At 40.6% G+C, this 26,904-nt stretch overlaps 1 protein-coding gene across 2 annotated transcripts in view; it reads left to right on the top strand.

Moving 5' to 3' along the window:
- Nucleotides 1-26,904, top strand: part of magi3a (membrane associated guanylate kinase, WW and PDZ domain containing 3a) — a 107,794-nt gene that overhangs the window by 52,155 nt on the left and 28,735 nt on the right. For both annotated transcript variants that reach the window (XM_080899979.1, XM_080899980.1), the window contains exons 2-3: nucleotides 16,070-16,186; nucleotides 20,229-20,348. In XM_080899979.1, the coding sequence (XP_080756105.1) occupies nucleotides 16,070-16,186; nucleotides 20,229-20,348 (237 nt within the window). The remainder of the gene's footprint in view (nucleotides 1-16,069; nucleotides 16,187-20,228; nucleotides 20,349-26,904) is intronic.

The following is a 26,904-nucleotide window of genomic DNA, read 5'->3' as shown; positions in this document are numbered from 1 at the left end:
AATTAAATTTATCATTGTCTTCAGAAATGGTTCTATCCTCATTCTCCTCACTCTCTGGGATGCGTGCTCCAATAAAGGCGCTTCCTGTTTTAGTTATTATGCCTAATGGATTTCTCTCAGTCTGGGATTGTTGTCCGTAATCGGCTGTTCTGTTACATGTGAAGAGCTCACAAACAAAAATGGCGGTATTGCATCTACTCCTCCGCCCTCCACCCACCCATGAAATGAGTGACACTCCACCTTTAAGCTGCATTTCACTTCTCCAGTGTTACATTGTTAAGTGTTTGTCTTTAAATGGAAACCAAAAAGTTAGAGTAAAATGTTAAATAAGAGATGTGACAAACAATATGCTGCAGCGTGTGGTCTTATTTTTTTCTCTCAGAGATGGTTTTTAAAGATTTAATTACCAAAAATCATCTTTTGTGCTTTTTGTTTTTCGAGCAGATGGATAATAACTGCTATTTTCCACTTAGAGAGCTCTTAAGACGAAATCCCTTAGTTAAGAAATAAGTTCCCTAACTTAAGCTCCCCTGTGCTCTGGGCTCAAAGACTGAAGACTGGAAAAAATCAAAGGTAAAGAAAAGTAAGGCTGGTGGTATCCACACTAAAGTGGATTTCCTGCCTTCACTCTGCACCGTCACACGGTTTCTCTCTCTCTTTGCCCCTTCAGTGCTGCCAGCACCAAACTTGTTTTTCATAGCACTTGAAACACAAGAGCAGAGTTGTTTTGTTTCAGCGTAAGACATGCTTCTCCACGGTAAGAGATGGCGAAGCTTTCAGCTGTCAAAAGAAACATTGAGGAGTGTGTGAGGAGAGCACAAAAGAAGCAAGGAATGCTTGTCTCCAAATTCATCACAGCACATTTCCAACTCAGGCTGTGCAAGGGCGCATTGAAGATGGACACAGGAGTATACCTTTTACATATGGACCTGCAAACATAAACATTTTTTAACCGTCACCATGACTGTGTTCGTCCTAAACTCCTCCCTTCCACATTCTTGACCTTAGGTTAACCATGTGTAATGTTCGCGTTGCACATCTTCGGTCGGATGCTTCAGAAGATCGTCTGTGAAAAAAATAAGCCAGATAATTATGATTGAGAGTCAGTGGGAGTGTGTTGGTGTGTTGTGGTTGGGGTCGTCGTGTCCTCCAGCATTTAACATTTAGCTGAAATAACACAGGGGGTGTGTGGTCCATGTTGGCCCGCTGTATCAGTTAGATTTTTGACTCACCCTTCACCCCATAGGTCATTATTGAAATCACGCCGTACTTTGTAAGGTTTAGCTCTCAGAGGGATGATCTAGCCTTAGTTTGTGTGTTACTGCAAACTGGTACAACTGAGAACAAAGCTGTGTGTTAGCTGGAAAACTCACATGGAAAGAATCATCTAACAAATTCCCACCTCCCCCCACTGGAATGTTCTGGCAAGCTATCTCTGTGACATAATATTAATAACAGAGACCAACTGTATATATCAACTGGGAGATGACTCGCCTCCATTAAATCAGTTCTGACTGGATCAGTCCCTGAGCTACACAACATCATGACTCATTCACTCAGGCTGGGTGTCATTATTGCCATGCTCTCCGCATGCACTGTTTGCCTGACAGAAAGCACCTTCAAGATTCTAGTAAAGTGGCTCAGGGCTCTGCTTGTGATATTTGGTGGTGGATCTGACAAACACGTGTTTTCTTTTCGGTATATGGTCTTAGCCTCTTTCTGTCCCACTGCAAAGCGCCCTATAGGGAGCGCTTTGAATACATATTTTCAGAGAATTTGTTCATGTGCGTTCCCTCTGTCTGACACTTACCTACAGATGCATAGACACACATATCCATACAGTGTGCACATGCAAGTTGCCTGGAGCTAAACCAGTGTCTAGGAAAAGGGTGGTGAGCCTATAAAGTTGGTATATGTAGAAGTTTATATAATGGCATGTATTACAGTTCAGGTCAGTCACGCCAAACGTTTATGACATTACATAAGATTACATTATGACTCTTTTTTTTTTTTTTGGCTATTGGACCCACAAATTTATGGTGGGTAACCTTTTAAATCTCAAATGATGGTCAGGCTTCTAGCCTTATTTCTCTTCATCTGTCTTGAAGACTAACTGTGCACACAATTGTTTGGCCGTTAACATGAAGGTCATCCCAGGCCTGTTTATATAGACCTTTATAGACAAACGAGCATCTGAAATTGGTCACAAAAACCTGTGAAACGCAGATCCAGATGTTAATGAGGTCATTCATGGTTCTATCCCAGAGCAGTTATTTTTGCATGTGTATGATCACGCCGTGCTCTACTGGTGCACAACAGGAACAGTCTCAGAACCTTTTGATCCCACCTCTTACACTGTGATCTCCCCACATACTTTGCAGTGTTTATAGAGACAGTGTTGGCAGACTCAGCCAACCTCTACTTCTGTCGGTTGTGTGACAACATTGTGGACACAGATGTTGATTTTGATATGCTCTAGTTCGCCCCACCCTACCACGTCCATCATGCCTAATCCATCAGTCTGTCGGTCATGTGGAGGAATTATTTATTAAACATAATCAATGTCTGCTATGTGGAAGTGAAAGAATACAAATCAGAGACGGCCTCAAGAATGGCATGAGATAAATATTTAGTTGACATTCAGCAGCTGTAGGGAGGTTTTGCCTCTCTGATTCTCTTCATATCTGCTCGCTGGCATCTGGCTGCTATAACCTTTTCATCTGCTTTGTGTGACTGATGTGGCTGCCCTCTCCTCCCAGGGCATACACCAGGTTTATTGAGCAGCCCCTCGTGTGTCTTCAAAGAGTTACAAACATTTAGTCTATGAATTATCTGTATCTAGTGGCCAAGCGATGTTTGTAGGCATGACTACACTTAAGTTACACCTACACTTGTATATATGAGCTATAAAAAAACAACAACCTTGCACCATCATTCTAATTATCCTCCACACACACATCGTATGCACACCTCAAACGCACGTATGAGTGACGGAAGATGAGCGGTGGGCTAAGATTACTGAAGTTCAACTTGCTGACTCATTTCAGTGATAGGTGAGTGTCCTGTTCTGCAGCCAGGCTGCTACACATGATAAATGACAGTAATGTAGGAGAGTGGTTTCTCTTCATGCACACCCTCCCAGCATAGCCTCCTGGAGATGGACGACAAGGATCAGGTTGTGATTGTCTGCCAGAAATAGTGGATACATCATTCCCCGGACCTGGAATTGCTTTTTAGCCATAGCTACTCATGACAGCACATGCTGATGAAGAAGAGTGAAGGTGCAGTCAAGGACATAGTGATGTACATGAAGAGGTTACAGTAAACTGAGTCTGCATTTTCATGTGTCTAAGTAAAACATGTGGTTATAATCACTTATGACCAGACCAAAAGTTATTTTTAATTGTTGTTTTGAAGCTTTACGGCATGTCACATGATTGCCTCAATTGAGGAAGTTTACTTGGGATGCACTGATCAGCCAGCTAAGGGCCACTATCGACTGGTTTTGCTTTAGTCGTGACTAAATTGCTTGCTAAGTAGCAAATACTCTTATGAGTTGTTATTCTTCATTAAAAATCCTTCTCAAGAGCAGACAAAGGCACATCAAAATATTTAAAATAACTAAATCATAAGTACTCATTATGCAGAATCGGCTCTGAGGCTTCATAATTGCTTACTCAATGTTAATAAAAGTCTACAGACTTCAGAAGAGGTCAAAATTTCATGAAGCATAAAAAATAAAATGCATCTTTCCATTATAAAAGACCACCTAGTTCTTGGTACTCTCCCTTTTTAAATAGCTTTCATAATTATTGAGTAATTACTTACTGACTAATAAATGTAATTGATTCAGCACTAATGTATGCAGATACAGCTCTGGTGTGTGTGTCCGTGTCAGCAACATGCCATTTGAAGATGTGAGTCGAGACTCGAGACAGCATCTGGGTCAGCCAAGCAACAAGATGCACACATCAAATCAGCAACTGCTGCTCCTCGGGCGGTGCTTTCCAATACAAAACACCTTCTGCTTGGCTGTGCATATTATTAGCAGACATGCGAAACATCACTGCTGACTACCCAGGGCATTTTAGGCAAACGTTACGCACACACACCCACGCACATACACACTGTATGCAAACATACGAAATCACGCATCGCCAAATGTCCAGAGTTTAGGAACTTGGCAAATTCCTCTGTCATGACACATCCCTTGTAAATAATTCTTGTACCACATTCTCACGATCACACAAAATGTTAGGCGTCTGATACATTTCATTGCCACATGTTTAGAGTACTTGTCGAATTTTTTTTTCTTTGATGAAAATCAAAATCAGTGTGTGTGTGTGTCAGACAGAAAGAGAGAAAGGGAGAAAAGCCGGAGAGACTTTTTGTTTCCCTGGGGTTCTCCCTGATGCATCAGGGAGCATATTGTCAGTGACAGCCCAAGTTATTGAGGCTAAGAGCGCATCATTTTACTTGCTCTGTAGAACTATAATCCGTAGAGCTGCAGATGCTACTTTTGCCGCTTTGGTGCATTCTGAAGCAGAAACAGATTGCACGTGTTTTACAACTTTAGGAAATCTTGTGCATTGTCCTTTACCTGTCGTGGATTTTTTTGGTACGCCAGTTCCTCCTGTAATCGTAAATGTCTGTGGTTGGTGGAGCTTGATAATTGTTAGGGTGCAAATCACATGTATTTGCAACATCCACCACTCTTGTTGTTGTTGTTGTTGTTGTTGTTGTTGTTGTTGTTGTTGTTGTTTTGACCACCTAGATCTGTATGAGAATCCTTCCATCTGGTCCCTCTCATTCCCATTTTTCAATAGGAAGCTGACCGATCTCTCCTCTTGTCGCTTCTTCATTTCTCTCTGATCCACTGATGACAATGAAACCCTTTGTCTCCCTCTCCATGCGGCGAGATGTAGCGATGACTATCCCAGAGATGGGGCGAGAAAGATTGTTCTGGTCTTTGATCTCTTGTTTCTCATTAAACCCCTTTGGAAGCTATTATTTGTTAGAGTGCATGTGCGCACATGCATGCTCACGTGTAGTGCGAGGGAGCGCTTTTGTTTGTCTGTGGGTTGTGTGGGCCTATAATAGGCGTATGCGTGTGTCTGTGTGTGGATAGACAGACGGAGGTTTCAAACCGCAAAGATAGCAAACAGCAGAAGGCTTTTTGATGATGTAGCGTGCAGAAGGGAGCTACTTCTTTTCTGGCCTCCACATAGTAGATCAGCAAGATGAATAATGGGTCGAGGAAGAAATGTGTTTGAAGGCTCTCTTTTTAACACACACACACACACACACACACACACACACACACACACACACACACACACACACACACACACACACACACACACACACCTTCATTCCATAACTGTTGTGCATTGTATTTTTATCTAGAATTTTTATCTTATTTGAGTGCCTCAACGAGGACTTGACTCACTGTAAGAATTTTGGAGCTGTGCATTCAGAGTAAAAGTGCTGTGTAGAAATGAAGATGAAAACTATCAAAACAAACAAGTTTCTAAAGGACACCTTGTTTAAAAACCTGTTCTTTTCTTCCTTTTTCCATGCATTGTTTCTCTTGCTGTCATCTTTGTATGGGTCTGCTGCCTGGTAGTAATTTTGGAAAAGCACGCTTGAGTCCTCTGCTGTAGTGGACGATGGAGGTCTCTACAGCTTGTTAAAAGTTTGCCGTTGTTGACTTTTCTTCCCTGCTTTTTCTCTGAATCTTTGTGAAAGGAGGTCCTTACAGTGTGTTCCATAGGCTTTTGGCCATACACTGAACTTGGTGTAAGATTCACTCTACAGAGTGATAAAAAGCAGCCAACCTGAAGTAAAAAGTGCACTTACAGAAGCTTGGAAAGTAAAGCGTCTGGGCTTCTTTAAGTTTAAGATGCCAACTGTCTGCCATCTATAATCCAGTTTTGAGATCCCTTGATGCCCGCTCACATCCAGGGCCCTTTGACTTCAGTAAATCACATGATAGGGTGGGGCTAGGCTTCACAATGGGTTCACCTGAAACCTTGGCTGATTGTGACCCACACCTGTTTTCACACCTTGGCTCGCCTTCAAGTGTGATTAGGTAGAGGATCAATAGGGGATCCGTGACCCTCTTGGGAACACTCCCATGGGGCTTCAAATCTGGGACTCTCCACCAATTGCTCTTAGAAATGAAGAAGCTTCTCGGATGGAGATAAATACTGGGTGAAGGAGAGTTTAATGCCACAATCTGTCAGTCTGCTCCATATCACAGAAAGGGGGATAGGACAGGAGAGAAGAGAAGACCTGCTTCTGATGACTGTCAGGTGACTGTGACTGTTCTTAGCCTCCCTGCCTCAGCTAAGAATCAAAAGGCAACCAAAAAGGCTTGCCTGTAGCTTTGTATACATGTATGTATACGTGTATGTATATGTGTGTAAATCTATAGAGAGATAGAGATTGATAGATATACATCTATAGATAGGTGTGTGTGTATGTGTGAAAGGACAATTTCAAGGTCACTTCTTACTGCCTGGAAAACAAATGCTTGTTACTTTTATTGCATGTGGTTAACTATTGACTGGGGAGGACAGGGTACTTTGAATTAATGTGAAGTCACCTCATTTGGCAAGAATTCATCACACCGTACTACACAGACTGACTGGCTCCACTGAAGTTTTGATATGGCATGCACACATGCTCTATGTATCAATATAATAGGTGTAGACTGTTAAATGAGCCAAGACTGCACTAAGCCAGTTTCATCTCAAACATGTAAGTAATGGATATTTAGTACAGTCAGCCAACAATTGCAAGTAAGCCACCCGAATCCAAGAATATATTTCTGAATGCCGAGTGCTTTGGGAGACCATCTGTGTCTACTGCCAAGTGCACTGATGATTATTACACTGACTATAATAAACCTATAACATTAAGTCCGCATTCAATCTGTAGCATGACCATTCCTTTCAATTACCTGCTAAAAGAGTTCATTGCATACTTCTGCCAAGGGTGCAGGGATAATGATGCTGTCCTTGTGGCACACCAAGCTCACATAATATCATGAAGAGTCCCTTCTCCAGCACCTCATTTCCTCCAATTCTCTTATCAATAGGAATTTGATACTTATCGCCGATAAATCCTGTCATTCAACATTCTGTAAAGTCTTGATTTTAAAAGGTGAAATACTGAAACATGTATCTTGTCTAAAAAAAGTCTCTGACCTGGCCATTAGTTACTTTACAGTCAAAACACCCACACTGTGCAGTCTGACCTTATGTTAAGATATGGTGCCACTAATTGGATTTCAAGAGAGATCTATCTAACCTGAAGGGAGAAGGGCTACTGGGGACATTGATTTCCTTCATCTAACATTTTTCATCCCAAAGTGTTCCTCCATCCACAATTAATCACTTGAGCTTTGCAGCACTAATTGACTTCACACAGACTCCCTTTTCTAGCCAATTAAAGTACAGCTCTCAGCTTAAACAGTGGCCACACGAGCGAAAGATTTGTTCTAAAACAAGAAACAATCCACACCTCTCCAACTTCAAAGAAGGGTGTTTAAGGAGAAATGCTGGTTTTATTCATGTCACATTGATTGGGCAGACATGACACTGAAAGATGAGCCCACTGGTGTAAAACCCACCATGTCTGTATGCCTGTTGCTCTCTAAAGGGAAACCAAAATGAGCCGTAAGTGTTTATTTCATTTTCCTCTACCTTTTTAGTATAAATATAGACAACCGTGTTTAGGGCTGAACGATATATCGCATTTGCGATAATATCGCGACATGATCAAGTGCAATTTTCTAACCGCAAAGGCTGCGATTATACTCTGGACATGTCCAAATTCATGGGCTGCATCCTCCTGAGGCCGCATTTGTAGACCGATTACGTCACAGCGACGCGCCGAAGGCTGTCCAAATTACTACCATATCCCAGAATTCATAGCGCGGCCCAGCCAAACTCCAGTTTCCAGCAATGGCGGCCGCTACTAAGTTTTAAAATTACTCATACTAATCTTTCTGGGTCACAAAATAAACTTTTAACATATTTTCAGGCGAGAAAGTAGTTGTGTAAACATCAAATATCTGCTCGGTTTATCAAGATATCCCATATTTGCAAAAGTGCTTCGACGTTTTCAGAGGCGTCTGCTACCCACCAGCTCGACAGCTAGCCGGGAGCTCGAGGGTTACTGATGCGGCCGAGAACGGCACAACTCCCGGCACATCATTTTCAGATCACCGCGGAGTTTCGCTGCTCGGGTTAAACGTAATATATAAGTCACTTAGACAACCTAAAAATGTTATTGTTGGGCTTTTTTCAGTGTTTTGTTTGTTCGTGAGTAAATCGGTTTGGCTGAGATTAAAGTTATTAGATTAGATAAAATAAAACTTTATTAATCCCCCGGGTGGGTTCCTCCTTGGTTTTCACACAGCTGACTAAACGTCAAACAGAAAACTTATTAAACAGAAGTATGAGACAGTCGAGAATTTACACCAGTGTCTGGTTATATTTTAGATAGCAAGAAGCAGACGGCCGAGTTTATTAAACTCCACCGAGACAGCGGTGACGCTAATCAGAACTAGACCGTCCAATTTCACGCCTTTAAATTTTAAAGGCGTGTTTGTGTGTGTGTTTATACAATTGCTATTATGTTTGCACTTTATGTGTAATGTTACTGACTGCAGAGATCAGTAAGATGTGTGTATTTTTTATTTATTAGTTTTATTTATTTAATATTATTTTTTAATTGAATGACTGTCTAGTAGTTCACAGATGTCGAAAAACTGAGTGTGGTAAAGCCACTGATTTTGTTTATGTATATTTCTGCAATCTGCACATTGTACTGACTTTCATTTTAATGTTTACACCAGGGTTCCTTGTCAGCACTTTATGCTCAGATGTTTGTAAGCTAAAAATAAACTATTGTGTATGTTCAAATATACTGTTGTGATTGAAGAAGTTAAATAAAAATGTCAGTCATCAATTCATGCATCACCTCATGTCATCATAACAGAGGTCTGTCTTCCAGGAAAGAACAGTTTAAAATTAATGTAATATAGTATTGGCCATACTATATGATGTATTGCTTGTCTTTGTTTAATAATACAGAAGACAAAGACCTTAAAAAATAATCGCATATCGCATCGCAATCGCAATATTGGGGCAAAAAATCGCAATTAGATTATTTTCCATAATCGTTCAGCCCTAACCGTGTTTCCAAAAATCTGGTGATTCCTCTGTCTGCCTGTCATACAGAATGAGGCAGGACATTCTATTGTCCCAAGTTGCCAAATGAACCTAACAAGGTGGTAATTAGCAGATGGTAGGGGCTTTCTCACCATTTCTGGAGCTGCACTACTGTCAGAGAATTGCCTCATTAGACGCCCACTGACACCCCTGCTGGTGACATCTCTTCATTGCTTCCTCTCTCATTTTGGAAGAGCATTGTGTCTATGCAAGCATATTGTAATTTAACTGCCTGTTTACTGGATGCCTGGGTAAATATCTGTATTGCAAGTGTATTGTTTTGGCCCCGGTGAACCGAGAGCATGCTGGTGTGCCAAGTCGAGCTGCAGGGTTTTAGCAGAAGACAAACAAAGATGGATAGTTTTACCTGAGTGCTCGGTAGAAAGTTTGGAAGCTTATTTGTTTCTGTAGTTGAAGAGTTTTTTTTTTTTTTGAGTCAACCTAACTTCTTTCTCATGATTATATCAGTCTGAACAACAGATTAACAGCTAATCTATTGCTCTGCTGATGATTGCTCTGCTGGGGAGCTTGCAGGAGTGCTCACAGACATATTCAATCTGTCCTTGGCCCACGCTGTGGTACCGGCCTGCTTCAAATCCACCTCCATCGTCCCGATACCCAAAAACTCCAACCCATCTTGCCTCAATGACTACCGCCCAGTAGCACTCACCCCCATCATCACTAAGTGCTTAGAGCGACTGGTCCTAGCACACTTCAAATCCTGTCTCCCCCCCACCCTGGACCCCCACCAATTCGCATACCGCCGGAACAGGAGCACAGAGGATGCAGTCTCCATCGCAATGCACTCTGTCCTCTCACACCTGGACAACAACAACACCTACGCCAGAATGCTGTTTATAGACTTCAGTTCAGCATTCAATACAATCCACCCCTCACAACTCATCAGGAAACTGACAGACCTGGGTATCAGTTCCCTCATCTGCAAATGGTTACTGGACTTCCTGACCAACCGCCCCCAACATGTCCGGCTGGATAACCGCTGCTCATCTACCATCACAATGAACACCGGTGTACCACAAGGCTGTGTGATGAGCCCTTTCCTCTACTCCCTCTTCACCCACGACTGCAGACCTGCTGATGGTTCCAACACCATCATTAAGTTTGCAGATGACACCACGGTGATTGGCCTCATCAGTGACAACGATGAGGCCGCCTACAGGGAGGAGGTGGATCGTCTGGCTGAGTGGTGCGACACAAACAACCTGCTGCTTAACACCGAGAAGACCAAGGAGCTCATCGTGGACTACAGGAGGAATGCTGACCCACATCCACCCATCCACATTAAGGGGACGGCTGTGGAGCGTGTGAGCAGCTTCAAGTTCCTGGGAGTCCACATCTCCGAGGATCTCACCTGGACGACCAACTGCTCCAAGCTGGTCAAGAAGGCTCACCAGCGCCTCTTCTTCTTGAGGACTCTGAGGAAGAACCACCTGTCCTCAGACATCCTGGTGAACTTCTATCGCTGCACCATCGAGAGCATCCTGACCAACTGTATAACAGTCTGGTACGGGAACTGCTCTGCCTCGGACTGGAAGGCGTTGCAGAGGGTCGTGAAAACTGCCCAGCGCATCGCCGGAGCACCACTTCCTGCCATAAAGGACATCTACAGGAAGCGGTGTCTGAAAAGGGCTGGGAAAATCATCAAAGACCCCAGTCACCCATCACATGGACTCTTCACCCTCCTGCCCTCTGGGAGGCGCCACAGGAGCCTCCGGACTAAGACCACCAGGTACCGGAACAGCTTCTTCCCCACAGCTGTCAGACTCCTGAACTCTGCCTCCTGACATCTGACCCACGTTAAACTCATGGACTGAACATACACACACCCACAATGGACAACTGTACCCTCAAACACAATAATAACATGGACTGAACCACCACTCACAACCACTAGCACTTTATACAGCCTCTGTAGAAACTATCTACACCCTCACTTATCTTAACTGCACTACTGTATAGCTCTGTGTAAATAATCATTCTGTACATTCGATAATCTTTAATCCTACAACTGTTTACAACTTGCATAGTTCCCATTTCTGTATAGCTGTATATCCCAGATTTCTGTAAAGTTATTTATTTCATATTCTGTATAGTTTTTCATATTTATATCCTGTTCATATCCTGTACATAGCTTGTACTCACTACAGCCTGTACATACTTATAGTTATAGAATATTTACAACATACTTCATACCGTGTACATTATAACATACCATAATAGACCCATTTCTGTAATATACTCACATATCTATATTATTGCTAATATATATTGTAATATATCTATATCACTAAAGCACTTCTGGATGGATGCAAACTGCATTTCGTTGCCCTGTACCTGTGCATGTGCAATGACAATAAAGTTGAATTCTATTCTATTCTATTCTATTCTATTCTAAAATACTACGTAAACTATTAGACTTGGTTCCACTTTGGTCACTAGAAGATGAAGCCTATCAAAGTGATAATCGATAGGCAGCACATGAAATTATTAGCCTATATCTTTTTTTCAATGGCATGTCTTAAACTGTTGGATGGATTGTCGTGAGACACTTTACCCCAGATGAAATTTCAGTTGATGGTGTTATTTCTTTCAAGACGAAATGCTTAAAAAACCCATTACTGTCATCCTCAACTGTGCTTTGCTGGTTGTGTGATTTGGTACATTTTAACACAGTTTTTCTAAGAAATTGAACATAGTCAGCATTATACCTGCTAAATTGTGTTAGCATTGTGATGAAGGATTATGTAGAAACAGTCTCAGTGCTGCTAGCATGCTTCTAGGCATTTGATTTTATTCTGTTTTGTTGTAATTATGTTTAAAAAAAAATCCGAAGCACCTCATATTTCTAAATAAAAGTACATTACAAAGGATTTGTTCTGCTTTAGCATTTCATTGTGCACTTTAAAGCAGGAAAGTTGTGTACCCATCTGCTAAGCCTGTCCTCCTGCTCCTCAATATGTGACCTGAAAACTAATGGCAGCTAAATACAAAAAGAAGGCTTGGCTTGTATTTGCCTTTATCCTTGCGGCAGAAGACAGGTGAAGAGGCACTATAGCGACAGGTAGATGCAGACATCCATTGAAAGCAGAGGATTGTTATTAGAGCAAATAAAAGGTTAAGTGGCTAGCAGTGGAATAGAGAAAAAGGAGAGATGCAGGGAGGCCTGATAGCAATTCAGAAAGTGATCTCAAACATAGGTGTGAAGAGCCCCGTGGGGATCTGCCAGGGCTGATGAATCTCCACAGAAAGGGCGGCACAGGCATGCATGGAGTGGTTGAACAATGATTAAAAGGGAAAATGAGACAAGCATGGTAGATTTCCATGTGTGTTCCCATGCATCATCATTAATCCTCCGTGCAAACGTCACCCACTTCGTGCACCTTGTCCGCCTTCACTCCCTTTGTTTTTAATAATTCTCCATCCTTGAACTGCAGTTCCCCTTTTCCCCAGCTGCTCCCCTACACTCCCCCTGTGTGAGAGTGCCTAATAGCCGGATGACAAGGCACAAAGGCTTCCATTGTGTCCCACAGGCCTCGTACTACTACCCTGGCAGGCCAGTGATGTGCTGCCTTGTAACCTAGCAGGAAGCTGAGAGTCGCTGCACTCCCCCTTTCTCTCATTCTCTTTCTGTCTCTGGAGATATGATGTGGCAGGCTAACGCAAGCTGACAGGCGGGCCACAAAGGCTACCCTGTTAGAGGCTCTTGAGTAGGAGTTTGCTTTGGGCAGTGGAGGTAATTTGCATGTGTTTGTGTGTAAGTACGAGAGAGAAAAAGAGATTGATTTTTGTTGACCCTGCGTTGTATCTACACATAGTTGCGGGAATTCTGTGGTATCGGTTAGTACCCTCTGTTGTCCACACTGAAACCAGTTGATCTTCCAAGGCCTTGTGTGAAAATAGATTTGGGGTGGGTTTCCCAAGCTTGATAAAAGCCCTGGCGGAGGGGTAATCACTCCCATCTACACAAGCTTGACCCAGTGGGAGGGATGGGATGTATTTTCTTTATGTTTATTAGAATTTGGGGTTTTTCATTTCTCATAGCTTCTGGGAACATGGACCGCAGGCTTGTGGCTTTTGTGGGGTTTTGTTGTGTATTCAAAGCCAGGCAGCTTTTGTTTCATTGACCTAAATTCCTTACATTCATTGTGCCAATAAAAAGTCTATAGAGTTACATAATAGATAGCCATGCTTCTCCATGCCTTAGCACTTACTTGTACCACTGACATGCTGCAATTACGGTACCGTTTCAGCTTAAGCAAATTAGCAGGTACATGAAGGATGACTGGAAGCCCCAAAAATTCCAAAAACCTGCCTGTGCCTTCCTGCAGAGCACAGTGCCACAGTACTGAGTTGTGTTGAGCATCCAGTAAACAAGAAATTCAAAACCTTTTATTAAAAAATATTCTCACCACCACTTTTTAAGACAACATTATCCTGCTGATCTGCAGTCCTAGCATTACTTGTTTTATCCCCTTAGGGAATGAATAACAATGAATTTAATTTACAATATTTTGGAATTAGGTGGGTTTTTATTTTGTCTTATTCCCCAGCTGCCTCGGCTGTCCTTTAACACTTCCGAATGAAAATGTCATAAAAATATTGTTCAAGTTTTTCTTGAATAGGAAAAGCTCTTACAGAGTGTGGGATGTGTAGGATGCGCCACAAAAAAATCATTACTTTCACTATGGGAATATTTCTCTTTGCTATTATGAGAGTTGGATTTTTTTTTTCTACATTTTATTTTCTACATGTGTCTGTATGCGTATGTGTGTGTATTTTGTAAATTAGTGAATACATTTGAATGCAAAAAAAAGTTTTTAGTTGTTAATTAAAATAATGATGCAGAGTACTATTTCAAAATATTTATGAGCAGATGAGCCAACAAGAGAATCGCTCTTACAATTTGTAAAATTACATATTTACATATTCTGCTGGAAGACGTGACTGACTTAAGCTCCCCACAGTAGTTTAATGTCGATCTCATTTGGAGTCTGTCATTTTCTGCATGACTTGTGTTTGATTTGTCAACATTTCCTGATTTGGATAAGACATCTGCTGGATTTCACCACTTCTGTCAGAGACTCTGGCAGACATTGGCACATCTTGGCCTTGCGTTTCTGCATTTTGGGCAAAGAAAAAGGGACAGATGCATAATACAAGACTTGATTCTGATCAAAGTCAAAGTGTTTTTTGAGAAGAAGAAAAAACCCCAAAGCCAAACAAATGGCATGACAATTGATGTAGATATCACATCCTTGTGCCCACTCCCTTAGTCAGCAGCGTCAGGTTAATTGTGTACCCCCTGCTAAGCAGTGGTGGAGATAATGAGCTTTGATGCCCGCAGTGGTAGTGAAGACGTATTCAAAGCACATCCTGCGTGTCCCTTCTTCAGAAAGAAACTTATGCTCCACACACAGCTTGAGACCACACAGTGGAAGAGTCTAACTGTAGCAAAGAAGCACAAAGGATTTTGCTCTTGGTTTCTTTCTTCTCTCTTCATCTCTATGATATTCCATCACTCTAAGAAGAACTGTAAATCTTCTTCCTGCACTCTCTTTCTCAGACTTTCCTTCCTTTTCTTTTGCTTCTAAAAAACAGCCATCCTAATGTTCTGTTCCTGTTTTGTTTTTTTTTGTTTGGTTGTTTTTGTCGTGAGTGCATCTGAATTATTACTACAAAATTGTCCAATTAATGTTTAATCAGATCACTCCCCACACTTGGATTAAACTGCTGTTCCTACTAGGAAATAATAGTGCTAATGTTATGCTCTTGCCTTTTGCCATGCGTCTGGATTTTTAACGATAGAGCTTAATAAATATTTAATCATGTGACTAATAGGTTTCATTCCGATCGGGATTGGATAGAGATCATACTATGTACATTTACTTACAGTTGTGTGAAAAAGAAGGTTTTCCAAATGAGGACACAATAAAAAAAAAAAGTGTTCCTTAGCAGGTCTTGAATTACATAAATATGTATGTCTGATGGGTTACATTGATTGACTGAACCTACAGTGGTGGGGAAAAATGTATCTCAAGGGTCTAACTCATCGATGATAAAGGTGGGCATAGCTACAGTGACATCATCCATTGGTTTCTGATGTTCAGCGTTAAAGCCTTGAGATCTTGATTTAACAAACAAACAACAAAAACCCGTTTTTGACAAGGAGGGGTGTGTCTGACTGTGAAGTGCTTTGGCTGGCAGCTAATTGGTCACAAGCCGTTATGTAATGAGCATACTAAGGCCAATCCTCCTTTTTTAAAACATAGCACCTGTGCTATCGCCATCTGGTGGCCATCAGATAAAATTGGCTTATTGTTTGTGATCTGGAAGCTAGGTCCATCTTTTGCACAGTTTATTGCAAGTGTATCTGTAACCTGTGTATTATTCTCGAGCACGTTTCAAAAATAAAGTTTTTAACTAAAGCTTGGGTAAAAAAAAAAAAATCTATTTTTATTTCTTTAAGGCTTATTCTTTACGTTAGCATGATAGCATGAAACATGACAGTGATCATTATTGGAAGCGTAAAACTTTCATAGACTTGCATGCTACTATGTGCTACTAATCACATAGTATCAGATGTAAATATTTACTGTCCCAACATGTGGTGTTTTTGATTTGGGCACTGTAGCAGGGGTTATTGATTAGAGCTTTCCAATATTGTTGGTTATAAAATAAAATTTCTGATTATCTTTTTTAATTGTCTTTAAATGTAAATAATCAAAATGGTGTTTTTAAAATGTGTGTAGTTTGGAGGCCGTCCAGTGTGAATTCATAACTCAAACTTTTCTTTTCTTTCCCTCCAGGTAAAGTGTTGAATACTGATTTGCGTCACTACCTCAGTCTGCAGTTTCAGAAGGGCTCCCTGGACCATAAGCTCCAGCAGGTGATTAGGGACAACCTGTACCTGCGTACCATTCCCTGTGAGTAGCTTCCTCAGCCTTGGGCCCTTCAGTCTTCTCTCTCTGTCTGGGTCTTCTTGTTGCCCTCTCACCTCTCCAGATGGAGCGTAGTCTCTTCCCATCTGTAGCACTACCTGTTATGCATTTTCCTCCAGGCCCTCCCTATTCTTTAATTCAAATAAACCCCTTTAACTTGTTTTCTGTTAATTTCTTCTACTTACACTTCAGTATTATAAACTGCAGATTTTCACTTCTTGATCTTACCAAAATTTGTAAAAGCACACAGTCCTATGAAAACCTGAATAGGCTTTTATATGGATGTCTACATAGGTAAAATGTATAAATATAGACTTCAGTGCTTGTGGAATAAAAAAGGGTGAAAAACTTTCAGTGTTTTTATGTTTAATAATGGAGTTTTGCCCTCGTGTATATGAAATATTTAATTAAGAGAGATGTTTGTCAGTTTCTGATTGTTGTCAGACCTTGGTTGTGTTCGATTTAAATTCAGGAAAGAGTAATTCTACATTTTCTTCCCTATTTACTTTCCACCCTCTGATTTTTTTTTCCCCCTCAGTTTGAGTTTGCTCCACTGCTTCTTTTGGAATATTCTGTGTTAATACCCGAGTGATTTAAAAATGGACAACAAGGGCAACAGGCGTAAATGAACGAGCAGCTGCAGTTCTCTGGGATGCGCAGCTGAGTTAAAAAAAACAAAACAAAACATAAACAACAATGTTTTTGCCATTTATCACTGAGACAGCATTTATTACTTGTGCAACTCACAGTTAGCATTTGGAAAGCTTTCACTTCTGACATTTTGCTTGTGGGGGACATTATTCAAAAGACAGTTGGAGGTGCATTTAAGGAATATTGCTGTGTAGAAGTATCACTGATTAATTTGAGATGCATATTTATTTGTGTCTTACCGAATAATCATGCTTGCTGTCGTGGAAGTTTCATAGTAGTTTAAAGTTTAATCATTAGACCTCCTCTCCTAATTACAGTGTGATAAATAACATCTCAGTCTTTTCTATCTCAAATAAAATGCAAATGTTACATTTTCTCACATTATCACAATGATTATCACAGCTGAAAAGCCAGTGTTGTAGTTGTACCTGCTTGTGCACATTTGGGTCTACTTTAGTGAGTTATTGTGGAAGATAATAGAAACTGTGAACCACGCGTATCAACACTGCGGTTTGGCTTCAGTAGCTCAGCATATGTCCGCTGTCCAGTTTGCTCATTCAGGCCTGTGCCAGTGGCTTATCACAGTGCACTCAGCCAAAGTGACCCTGTGAGCAGCCTAAATAGCCATTACAGCATGATGCCATGCGCTCATTACAGCACTCCAAATAGCATTTCGGAGTGACAGAAGTATGACTTTGCTTTTCTGCTGCACACAGAGAAGCTTCATTAAGTGTCACTCTTGCCTCCCACAAACTGGGGCTCAAGCCAGTACCAGGGGTCTAGGTCACCCAAAAATCCTTAAAGCTTCACTAAATTCCAACACCCAACTCTACCGTCTACTATCGCCCTCTCCTTCCCTGGGTATTAATATCCATTGCAGCACAGCACTCAGGCCCACTAGTCTCGCTTCACGATAAAACACCAAGGAAGGATGGTGCAAAGGTAAAAATAAAGTGCCTCAGGTTTTCAGTCAATTGCAATTTCTATTTTGAGAAGTTTAAAAACAAAAAAAAAAACTAAGCATAGCTGTTGCACTGAACTCTTCACTTACTGTTTTCTACTTACTGTAAGTCTCAGACAACTGTGGATGATGTGTGCCAAAATGGACAAGCTAAATGCCCACTTTCGAGTGTTTATTGTGTCTTCACTGCAGCTATTGAGCCAGCAACTGTAACCAACACTCATATTTCCATGTCCCTTCATGTTAGCGTTCTGATTTATTGTGTGTTTATCGTATATTACAGTCAAACTCACACAGTCTGACTAAAAGTTTGAAGTTGGCACTATGCGATCAAGCATCTGTCAGTTTACAAATGGCAATCCACGTGCTTCTTTACTCATTCTTTTTTGTTTTGCTGCAATTAGCATCTTGTGGGCAAATGCTTGTTGTTTCTTCTGGTGCTCCACTGAGTGGGTGTTCAACCTGCAAAATACAGTTCACGACTAAGAAAATCCATGAAACACAGTTCATATCTAACACTGGAGAGCTGGATTTTGATGTGAAGTCAGAATAACCTCCACAGACCTACTGTATCAACTACATTTACTTTTTGTTTTTCTTCTGTTTTGCTCCTGTATTGTTTTCATACAGTTGTTTCATCTCTTAAAAAAATCAAACACATAAACTAAAAGTTAAAACAGGCTTGTATTTTCCGGCGAGAATTGGCAGCAAATTTCTTCTGGTGCTCTCTTCAAGGCTCCTTCTCCCAGTGCTCTTTTTTTCAGGTGGCAGTTTCAGCAGTCCTAGCAGTCTCTTTCCACTGTCTAACCACTGAATAACAAACTACACATACAGTTTTATTTTTGCTATCTCTTTCATGTTTTAAAACTGTAATGTTATTGTTTTCTCCTTTATTTTGTGTTATTTTGGGAGGTTTCTGCTACCTTTTGCAGTCATGTTGCACCAACTTCATATGAATACATTTACATGATTGTATAACAGGAAAACCGATCCAGTGTCTTGGAGTTTGTTGGTAAGGTAGCTGAATTAACAATAAATAGCTACATAATACATTTCCCTATTCCTTCTTCCAAAAATGAGCTCATATATCTTCTTCTTGTGATTTTTATTGGTCTCATCTGATTGCTCTGTTTGACAGAATAAAAGATTGCCTTTGCAAGAAACTAAGCAGTTTCAGATGCGATGGCTCACACTGCAGTCGGGATGGATGTTGACACAGAAAGAAAATGAAGAATGGGGATGGGTTCCTATTAAGCTCTGAGTTAAAATCCCTCGTGCCTGCAGTGCAGTCAGATAGCAGAGCGGTTTAGCTGAGGTATTTCAAAAGGCCTGATTACATCTAAGATGATGGTAAGAGCAGCTGGCGTGTTAAGGAGCATTAAATTATTTTCATAACAGTAAGTTTTCAGTGTCTTGCCAATGAGACCATCAACAAGGGAAAATGTGACACTTTTTAAATCACAGTTGCAGCATGGTACTACTTAATGGCTCTTTGCTGGAATTGAAAGTGCTTTAAGGTTGCCTGTTTCAGGGGGTAAAGGACTGTAAAACGAAGGAGAAGGAGAACCAAGGATGCATTTGGGGAAAAAAGGGAATTCTTCTTTCTCGATTATTGTTTTAGGCAAAGCAACTGCCACCGATCATAACCATTGACATTTGGAAATACACTGCAAGTATGCGTGATTTGCTTGTTGTTGTTGTTTTTTGTTTTTTTTATTCTTTTTTTTTAGTGCAGGAAACAACTATTGTGGCTAATAAATCAACAGAAAGGGCTTTGAGGTGACAGTGCGTTATATTCATTTGAATCTATTCACAATATCAGTTTGTGGTTTGTTGATAATGAGGTCCCATAAAATGCGTTGCATAAACAAACAGTTTATTTAGGTAGCCGTAGGCTGGCATGTCAGAAGTGTACAGCACCAGGATGTACATTGGATTAGTTATTATTAATTTCGGAGAACTAATTTCCACACAGAGCAGACATGCAGATGGTGTTATTATTTAAAAAAATATGTGTAAGGTCAACAGAGAGCTTTCTAATTTTTCTCATTTATCGTGCTTAAAGTGGTGCTGTTCTACACAATCAGCGTCAAAGTATGTAATTAAAAATCTTGTTCATTGTCATCACTTGTACTTCTTCTGTATTGTGACAGCTGTGTTGCTCTGTGGAGGACATTTTTTTCCCTCTGCTTCATATTTGAATAATGAATTCATCGCTTTGCTGTCCCAGCTTTGTTGACTATTCATGATGCAGACACAGATTCTCCCCTGAGCATTGTATTTGGACTTGAATCACATCCCTGTGGGCATGTTGGATTGAGTGTCACTTCCAACCCCCACTCCCACCCTGGCGATGAATGGCACATTCCACTTGTTTGGAGTTCCTACTGTATTAAACTTTCTCATTGTTGGCAGGTACTACTCGGCAGCCTCGAGAAGGGGAGGTTCCGGGAGTGGACTACAATTTTATCAGTGTGGCGGAGTTTCGTGAACTGGAAGAAAGTGGACTGCTGCTGGAGAGTGGCACCTACGATGGTATGTTCTCATACACAAGGAACACAATATTATGGAGGGGCCTGGATAGATAGTTTACTTTTAAGTGGGAGAAATAGGGAGTTACAAAATATCAGACACACATCAGACCCTGACCTTGGTATCGAACTATAAAATGATTTTGTTCTTTTCGGACTTTTGTCTGGTTGTTGATTGTTGTGAATACCAGTTTTTCCTCTGAGCATAAAATACAGCCACTTTTAATCATTGTTATAAATAATGAGAAACAAATACTGTACTATTATAGGGGTAGATTTGAAGATTGAGTCATACAGACAGCCACAGCCACTGGCAGTCACTGTCAAACTTTTTGCCCCAGGCAACTGCTAGCAACTATTTTTCAAGATGTTGCTTGCCAGTGCGAAATTGGTTGCAAAGAGGTATGTGATGCCGCACCAAAAACCTCCATGTGATTGCCCTTTGGTTGCTAGCAGGTAACCATGGTTGCCAATAGTTTGCAAGATGCTGACTCCAAACACTCGCCAAGCCGTAGTAAAAATTTTAAAAAGTGTGATGGAAAACAGAAACTTAGACAGTTTGTCTTCAAAGTAAAAGTTACATCTTTTGAGGTGTGCTTGCTGCAGGTTGAAGAATAAATGTTGAGTGTTGGAAGACAAGCCATCGCCTTCCAGTAGCCAGTAGCAAATGACCAAAGCAATTACAAGGAAAATTTTGGTGCAGCAAGTTCTTTGTCACATATCAGTCTCTAGGCTTGTGTGACTAAGGCTAAAGATGGATTTAACTGTAGTGTGACCCCTGAATTGGTGCTAAAATCATGTCTACCATAATGAAATCCTGCAGATGTTCTGTTTTGCCATCGCACCATAAACAAACCACATCAAACAAGACAACTTTTCATTTAAGATCACTCTGCTCAGATTGTATTCTGGCTCAGTTGACATTCTTTTCATCGGCCTAAAGTAACTGAACCAAACTGGAAAACACTACAATTTCTGTAAACACTATAAACACTGAGGACAGACCAATGTCCCAGTCCATTCCAGTCGCCAGGGTCCTGGTTATTAGTTGTCTTGTGAATTTGCTGAGCTGTACTCAGTAAGGTCATCAGGTGAAATCAGCACATTGCCCGTGTCATCAAACTGCCATCCTAAAACTGAAAGAACTGGAGATAATATATCCCCAGATGGCTTTACCCCATTCACCTACTCATGATGTCGAAAATGTGTTTGCTATGTAAAAGCTCTTTCATCTGCCCTCTGTCCCACATCTGCTCCTGAGAGACTGGCCCTCCAACCCTGAGCCTATGAGCCAGTGCTCGGGATAAATAATGGATCCCCCCCTGTCCTTTTCTGCCTAATGTAACACTACCATGTGTGTATTGAATGGAATAGAAACACAACCTCACAGAGTTAATTATTAATGCCAAGCCTTTTGCTCAATAAACTTCCACACAGACCTACAAATAGACAGACATACTTTAAAGCAGGAAGTGAGAGGGTGAAATATTTGACCTCATAATGGCTGGCCTTGGTTAGTGAGTCATCTACTTCACATTGATTACTAGTGGCTCCAGGCTTTATATTGTAGATGGTAAAATTAACATGCACACCATGCACATTATCTGATAATGCATGTTTTCAGAGGTCCCGTAAAGCCCATAGCTCTTTAGGGTTTTTTGTTGATGATTTATTAAAGCACATGGATATTTTCTTTAATTGGATTAAGGGTATAGTACCCACATTATATATGATTTATGTTGTTTTGTGTGTCTTAGTGTGAAAACTGTTTCTTTTTTCCTTCTTGAACTGAACTTTGAATGTCAAAGGTTCAGGGAAAACAACAGTGAATCATCATTTATCACTACCTCTCCCTTTCATGACACGCTTAGTACTGTTTGTAGACAGTGCATTCACTCTCTACTTTAATAGCATATAAAGATGTGGTCAAAAGCCAACAAGACACACATTAATGTCATATTAATTATGGGGCTCTTAATGATTTCCTTGAAGTGTTCTTTTTCCAGGATGGACTGATTAAACAGAATATATCTTTGGAGACTTTAAGGAAACAAGAATTGGGTGCACAAGTTTAAAATTATTTTGGAGTTTCTCAATGTACCAGTACTACTGGCAGCAAAACAGCCCCAGACCATGATGCTACCACCACTGTGCTTCACATTTGGTACAATTAATTTAAGTAAACTTCCAATTCTGCCAAGAAAAGTGTTCAAATATCCAGCTAGAATTATGCCAAAGGTTGCTGATGTCTACCAAAAGCAATTGGTTGGGCTATATCTTGCTACAGGACATTTAACCAAATATTAGTGAGGATGTATTTATACGTCTGACCCTGTGTGGATTGGAGAAATTCCCAAACAATTTAAAACCTGTGGATCCAGTTCTTGTTTTTCAGTCATTAAAGAATGTACCCTGGAAAAAAGAAAAGTTCCATGAAATGGTTAAAAACCCACAATCACCATTACCTCTGAGACTAATCCTTCAGACCTGTGAATAATAGTAGCATGCTGTAACCAAGACCGAAACTCACTCTTGCTGCTCTACTAAAGGGAGTATTTGGTGGAGGAAAAAAAGTCTTTCACAGACTTTCAACTCACTAAACAACAATAGGAAGTTATTTAAGAAGGCCATTAAGATGAAAATACTTAACTAAGCATAAAAGAGGAAAATTGTGTTTTCAACAATCTTGCTCTCCGCTTTCCAGGGAAGTATTAGCATAAAAGTTGACTCAGCTGTTGGGGAACTGAATGGAGAAACTAAAACTACACAAAAACATACAGATTGGTTTGCCAGTATTTCTTTTACAGAGAAAGTGTCAAAGTGTAACACTTATGTTGTAGCTGAAATTGATTTGGGTGCCTGTATGTATGTGATTTAGGGCATATCCGACTTTATGCCCCTCACTGTGCAAGGTAGAGAAAAGCCAGTGGTATGAATCATTCATGACAGATGCTGCAAGCAGAAATGGACCAGCAAAAGTCAATAAAACACTAGGCCTGCTACAGCTGATTTAATTGGATTTCATCTGGAAATTCCAGTGTTGTTTTAATTTTAATATCTTATTATTTCCTATGTTGTGTTCAACATTCATTTAATATGAATTCCTGATGCCACGGGATCCCATTATACTGTGAGCAATTATTAAAATCAGTGGGCTACCTAAATTTGTGGCTTGTATGGATCTGGCTATGCTTACATCCTCATCCGTGATTGTATTTAACAAGACTGCCATGGGAAACATAACCTTGATTACCTGTTAGAAGGTATAATCATAGGTCGGTGCAAAAATGGCTTGCTGGATGCACTGCAAATATAAAATACTACATAATGACATACTGAGGAAAAAGCACAGGACATGATTTACAGACAAGGCTGCACTAGGGTCTTTTTAGCTGACGGTTACAGTCTGAAGTTGCAGGCCCACCAGGGGATGGTTTGACAGGGGCTGAAAATGATGAAATCCCTTTGTTTGTGCAATGCCAAATTCATCCCCCATGACAATCACAGACTTTAGTGGAGAAGAAATGACTGTTTACGGCCTCCTTGTTTTGCTCAGCCACACTGCCTACAACCATTTTATAATAGGATATTTTTGGTGTTATAGGCTTTACGAAGTTCTGAGACAAAGCTACATAACTGTGGATTAGATTTGTAACAATGCAACAGGCCAGTTTTCACAGAAAAGGGGGGTATAAAGGTGCTGGACTGGCAACTGCTACGTTTGCCTATTCATGGGAACTGATTAAGAAGTAACTCATCTCTAAGGAGTACAAAAGAGATGGTATAGTACTCAATTAGATTTTTGCACATACAAAAAAGAAAAAGGAAACATAGAAAGGGAAGAAACGGCTGAAACTGAAATTGAGGAAAATAAAAGATATAGAAAAAAAACTAGTTAGGATTGACAAGCTCAATAATAAAAACAGGAATTTACAGTAAAGATATGAATGGTGTTTAATACATTTTGGGTTTCACAACACAGACTCAGGAAATGAACATAAACTAGAGAGGAAGTTCATTTATGAGAGGCAGGTCAACAGTAGATTGCTAAGCTGTACACACACACAAACACATGGAGACCGAGCAGGACAAAGCAGAGTTGACAAGGTTGGCTTGTGAAGTGTGAGCATCCATGCCAAGCAGGGCCTACACCCAGTGCCAAGGCTGGAGCATAAGAGACGCTTCACCCGCCTGAGGCACAAGCAATCAGTGATGAGGCCTGGGCAGGCTGGGCACTACCCAAGAGAGTGGAAGGCCATCCTCAATGATTAATGAGGGTCGGTGACTGCAGCCGGCAGGTTCAAAGAGTCAGAGGGATAAATGTGGTGAGGGTGGAGGGGGCGGTTGTGGTGAGAGCTGAACCAAAGCATAAATCCTTAAGAGGTTTTTCCCAAGCTTCCACAGTATAAGGGATGTCTCCAATTTCCTTTTGTCTTTGAAAACATCCCCACAAAACATTTGCTAGCAATTCCCATTACTAAGTGACCCTGACTTCATGAATTCTTGCTCTGTAGCATCAGAGCTCATAACAAAAGTTTCTCTGAAGGATAAAGTAGGATTTGGAGGAGTTAATTCTCCCTGCAAATATAACTGTGGTAACAGTTGTACTCACATTTTATTCAGTTACTCACAAGTTGGAGATGTGATACTGTATTCTGGCAGCTGCTGACTAAAACAGATGGCATGATATCTACACACACACACACAATCTGTATACACATTCTTTCCCATCAATAAACACATGAGGACTGTGGATACATTTCGTCTTGGGGTCTCTGGGGAACAGCAGCCAAGTTTAAAAACGTGTTCTTTCACACAAAACTGTTTCTTACGAGCAGCAAACATACCCTTGCATGTTTAGTATGAGTGTGTGGCTGTGTAATCTTCTGACAGTGCCAACCAAGTGTTAGCTGAGTTAAAATGAAAATGACTTTGCTTTACACTGTCCATCCACCACTCACCACCTACCTAACAGGTGCTTTAATGTAATAACACTATGCTGAACTTGTTAGTACTTTGAGAATGAAAATTCACAAGCTGTTGATGATGGATAGTAATACGTTGATCCACTGTGATTTTCTGTATTTGAGACAAACTTTCCCTCAAGTATGTTAAATATAGAAACCAAACTGAGATGCATATAAATCTCATCCAATGTTTGTGAGTGGGTGACTTACAGGAATTTGGAATTCCAAGATCAGGAGCTTGATCTAAATCTAAGCTATTAGGGAACAAAAAAGGGGTTCCTACCTAGATAAAATAGTAATTTTTACTCTAATTTCTTTCTGTATTTGCTGCTTCTTGTTACATTTTTTTGGTAGACCACAGCATATTAATTGGCTAAATGAGAGCCCACATCAACAGGTGTCTATTTCTGTCAATCACATATTGTCACGGGTAGCTGCTGGCATGGTGGCCTCAGGGATTTTTCCTTCTCCATTTTCTTCTGAGAGTGAACAGTCCATTCATCTTAGGGTAGTAATTAAGGTGCAAGATTCATGGTGAGCACTCTGACATCATCGAGGTTGCCAAAAGGTGATCGTATCCTATTAAAACCAGAACCTTTTGTCTTGATAAGGATGCATAAAGCATTTGTTAATTAGGCTGAAATATGTCAGCACCATGCACGGGTCAGATAAGTTTCTCCCTTTTTTCTTGCTTTCGTGAAAAGAATATGGCATAAATATTAGGGAAAGAAAAGCAGGAATGTCCATGTTGCTACTATTACATATGAGGATTGCACACTATGTTGAGATTTTGGAATTTCATTTATCAGTAGAGATGTTTATATATAAATATGTGGAAATGAAAAACAATGAACTCTTTCTCTTTCCCTTTTTGTTGAAATGATGCAGCTGCATTAATGTGAGTTCCTGGTGCAACAGATTGTTGGGTGCACTGGGTTGGCTAGCCCAGTGGTTCCCAAGTGGGCACACTCATGAACCCTAGGGTTGGGAAAGGCAGTGTAAAACAACATAAATTATACTAACCAGCAGTGCAGGCAACCCACCACAAAAAACAAACAAACATAAAAATAAAAATTGATTTAAGGCTTTAACAAGACCAGAGAGCTCAAAAAGCTCATCCAGAGTAAGTCATCTGTCTGGAGAAGTTAGCTAAAGCTAATAAGCTCACACGTGAACGCCAAAAACTCCTGGCCTATTTCAAATTAGCAGTAGATCTGATCCAGAGCTGGCCAGACTGTTTGTTTGTTTATTGTTTTTAATAAGGCGATAGAGGCAAAGTACTTGCTAATGGTGTAGCAACACTCCTGCAAGGAAAGCCCACGTGTACAATCTGCAAATAGGCTGTGACAAATAGAATCAAAAGAAGGACTGAACTTTTTGTGTCACTCCACAATCTGCCACCTAGCAGATAAGAACTTTCTTAATCCTGAGGGATTTATTTTGTAGCTTTTAAAGATAAGACATGGTAATTTAATAATTTAAAATAGCTTCTATGCTTAAATATTAGCCTTCAACATAAAGAATAGAGGGTTTTCCTTGAACTGTATATTTTCTTAGCAAACTGTGTCAGCTGGCCTTTTAGTCAGTAGAGTC

The sequence above is a fragment of the Rhamphochromis sp. 'chilingali' genome, assembly GCF_963969265.1.
Source record: "Rhamphochromis sp. 'chilingali' genome assembly, chromosome: 12".
Classification (NCBI taxonomy): domain Eukaryota; kingdom Metazoa; phylum Chordata; class Actinopteri; order Cichliformes; family Cichlidae; genus Rhamphochromis; species Rhamphochromis sp. 'chilingali'.
This window is presented reverse-complemented; position numbering and strand designations above follow the sequence as displayed.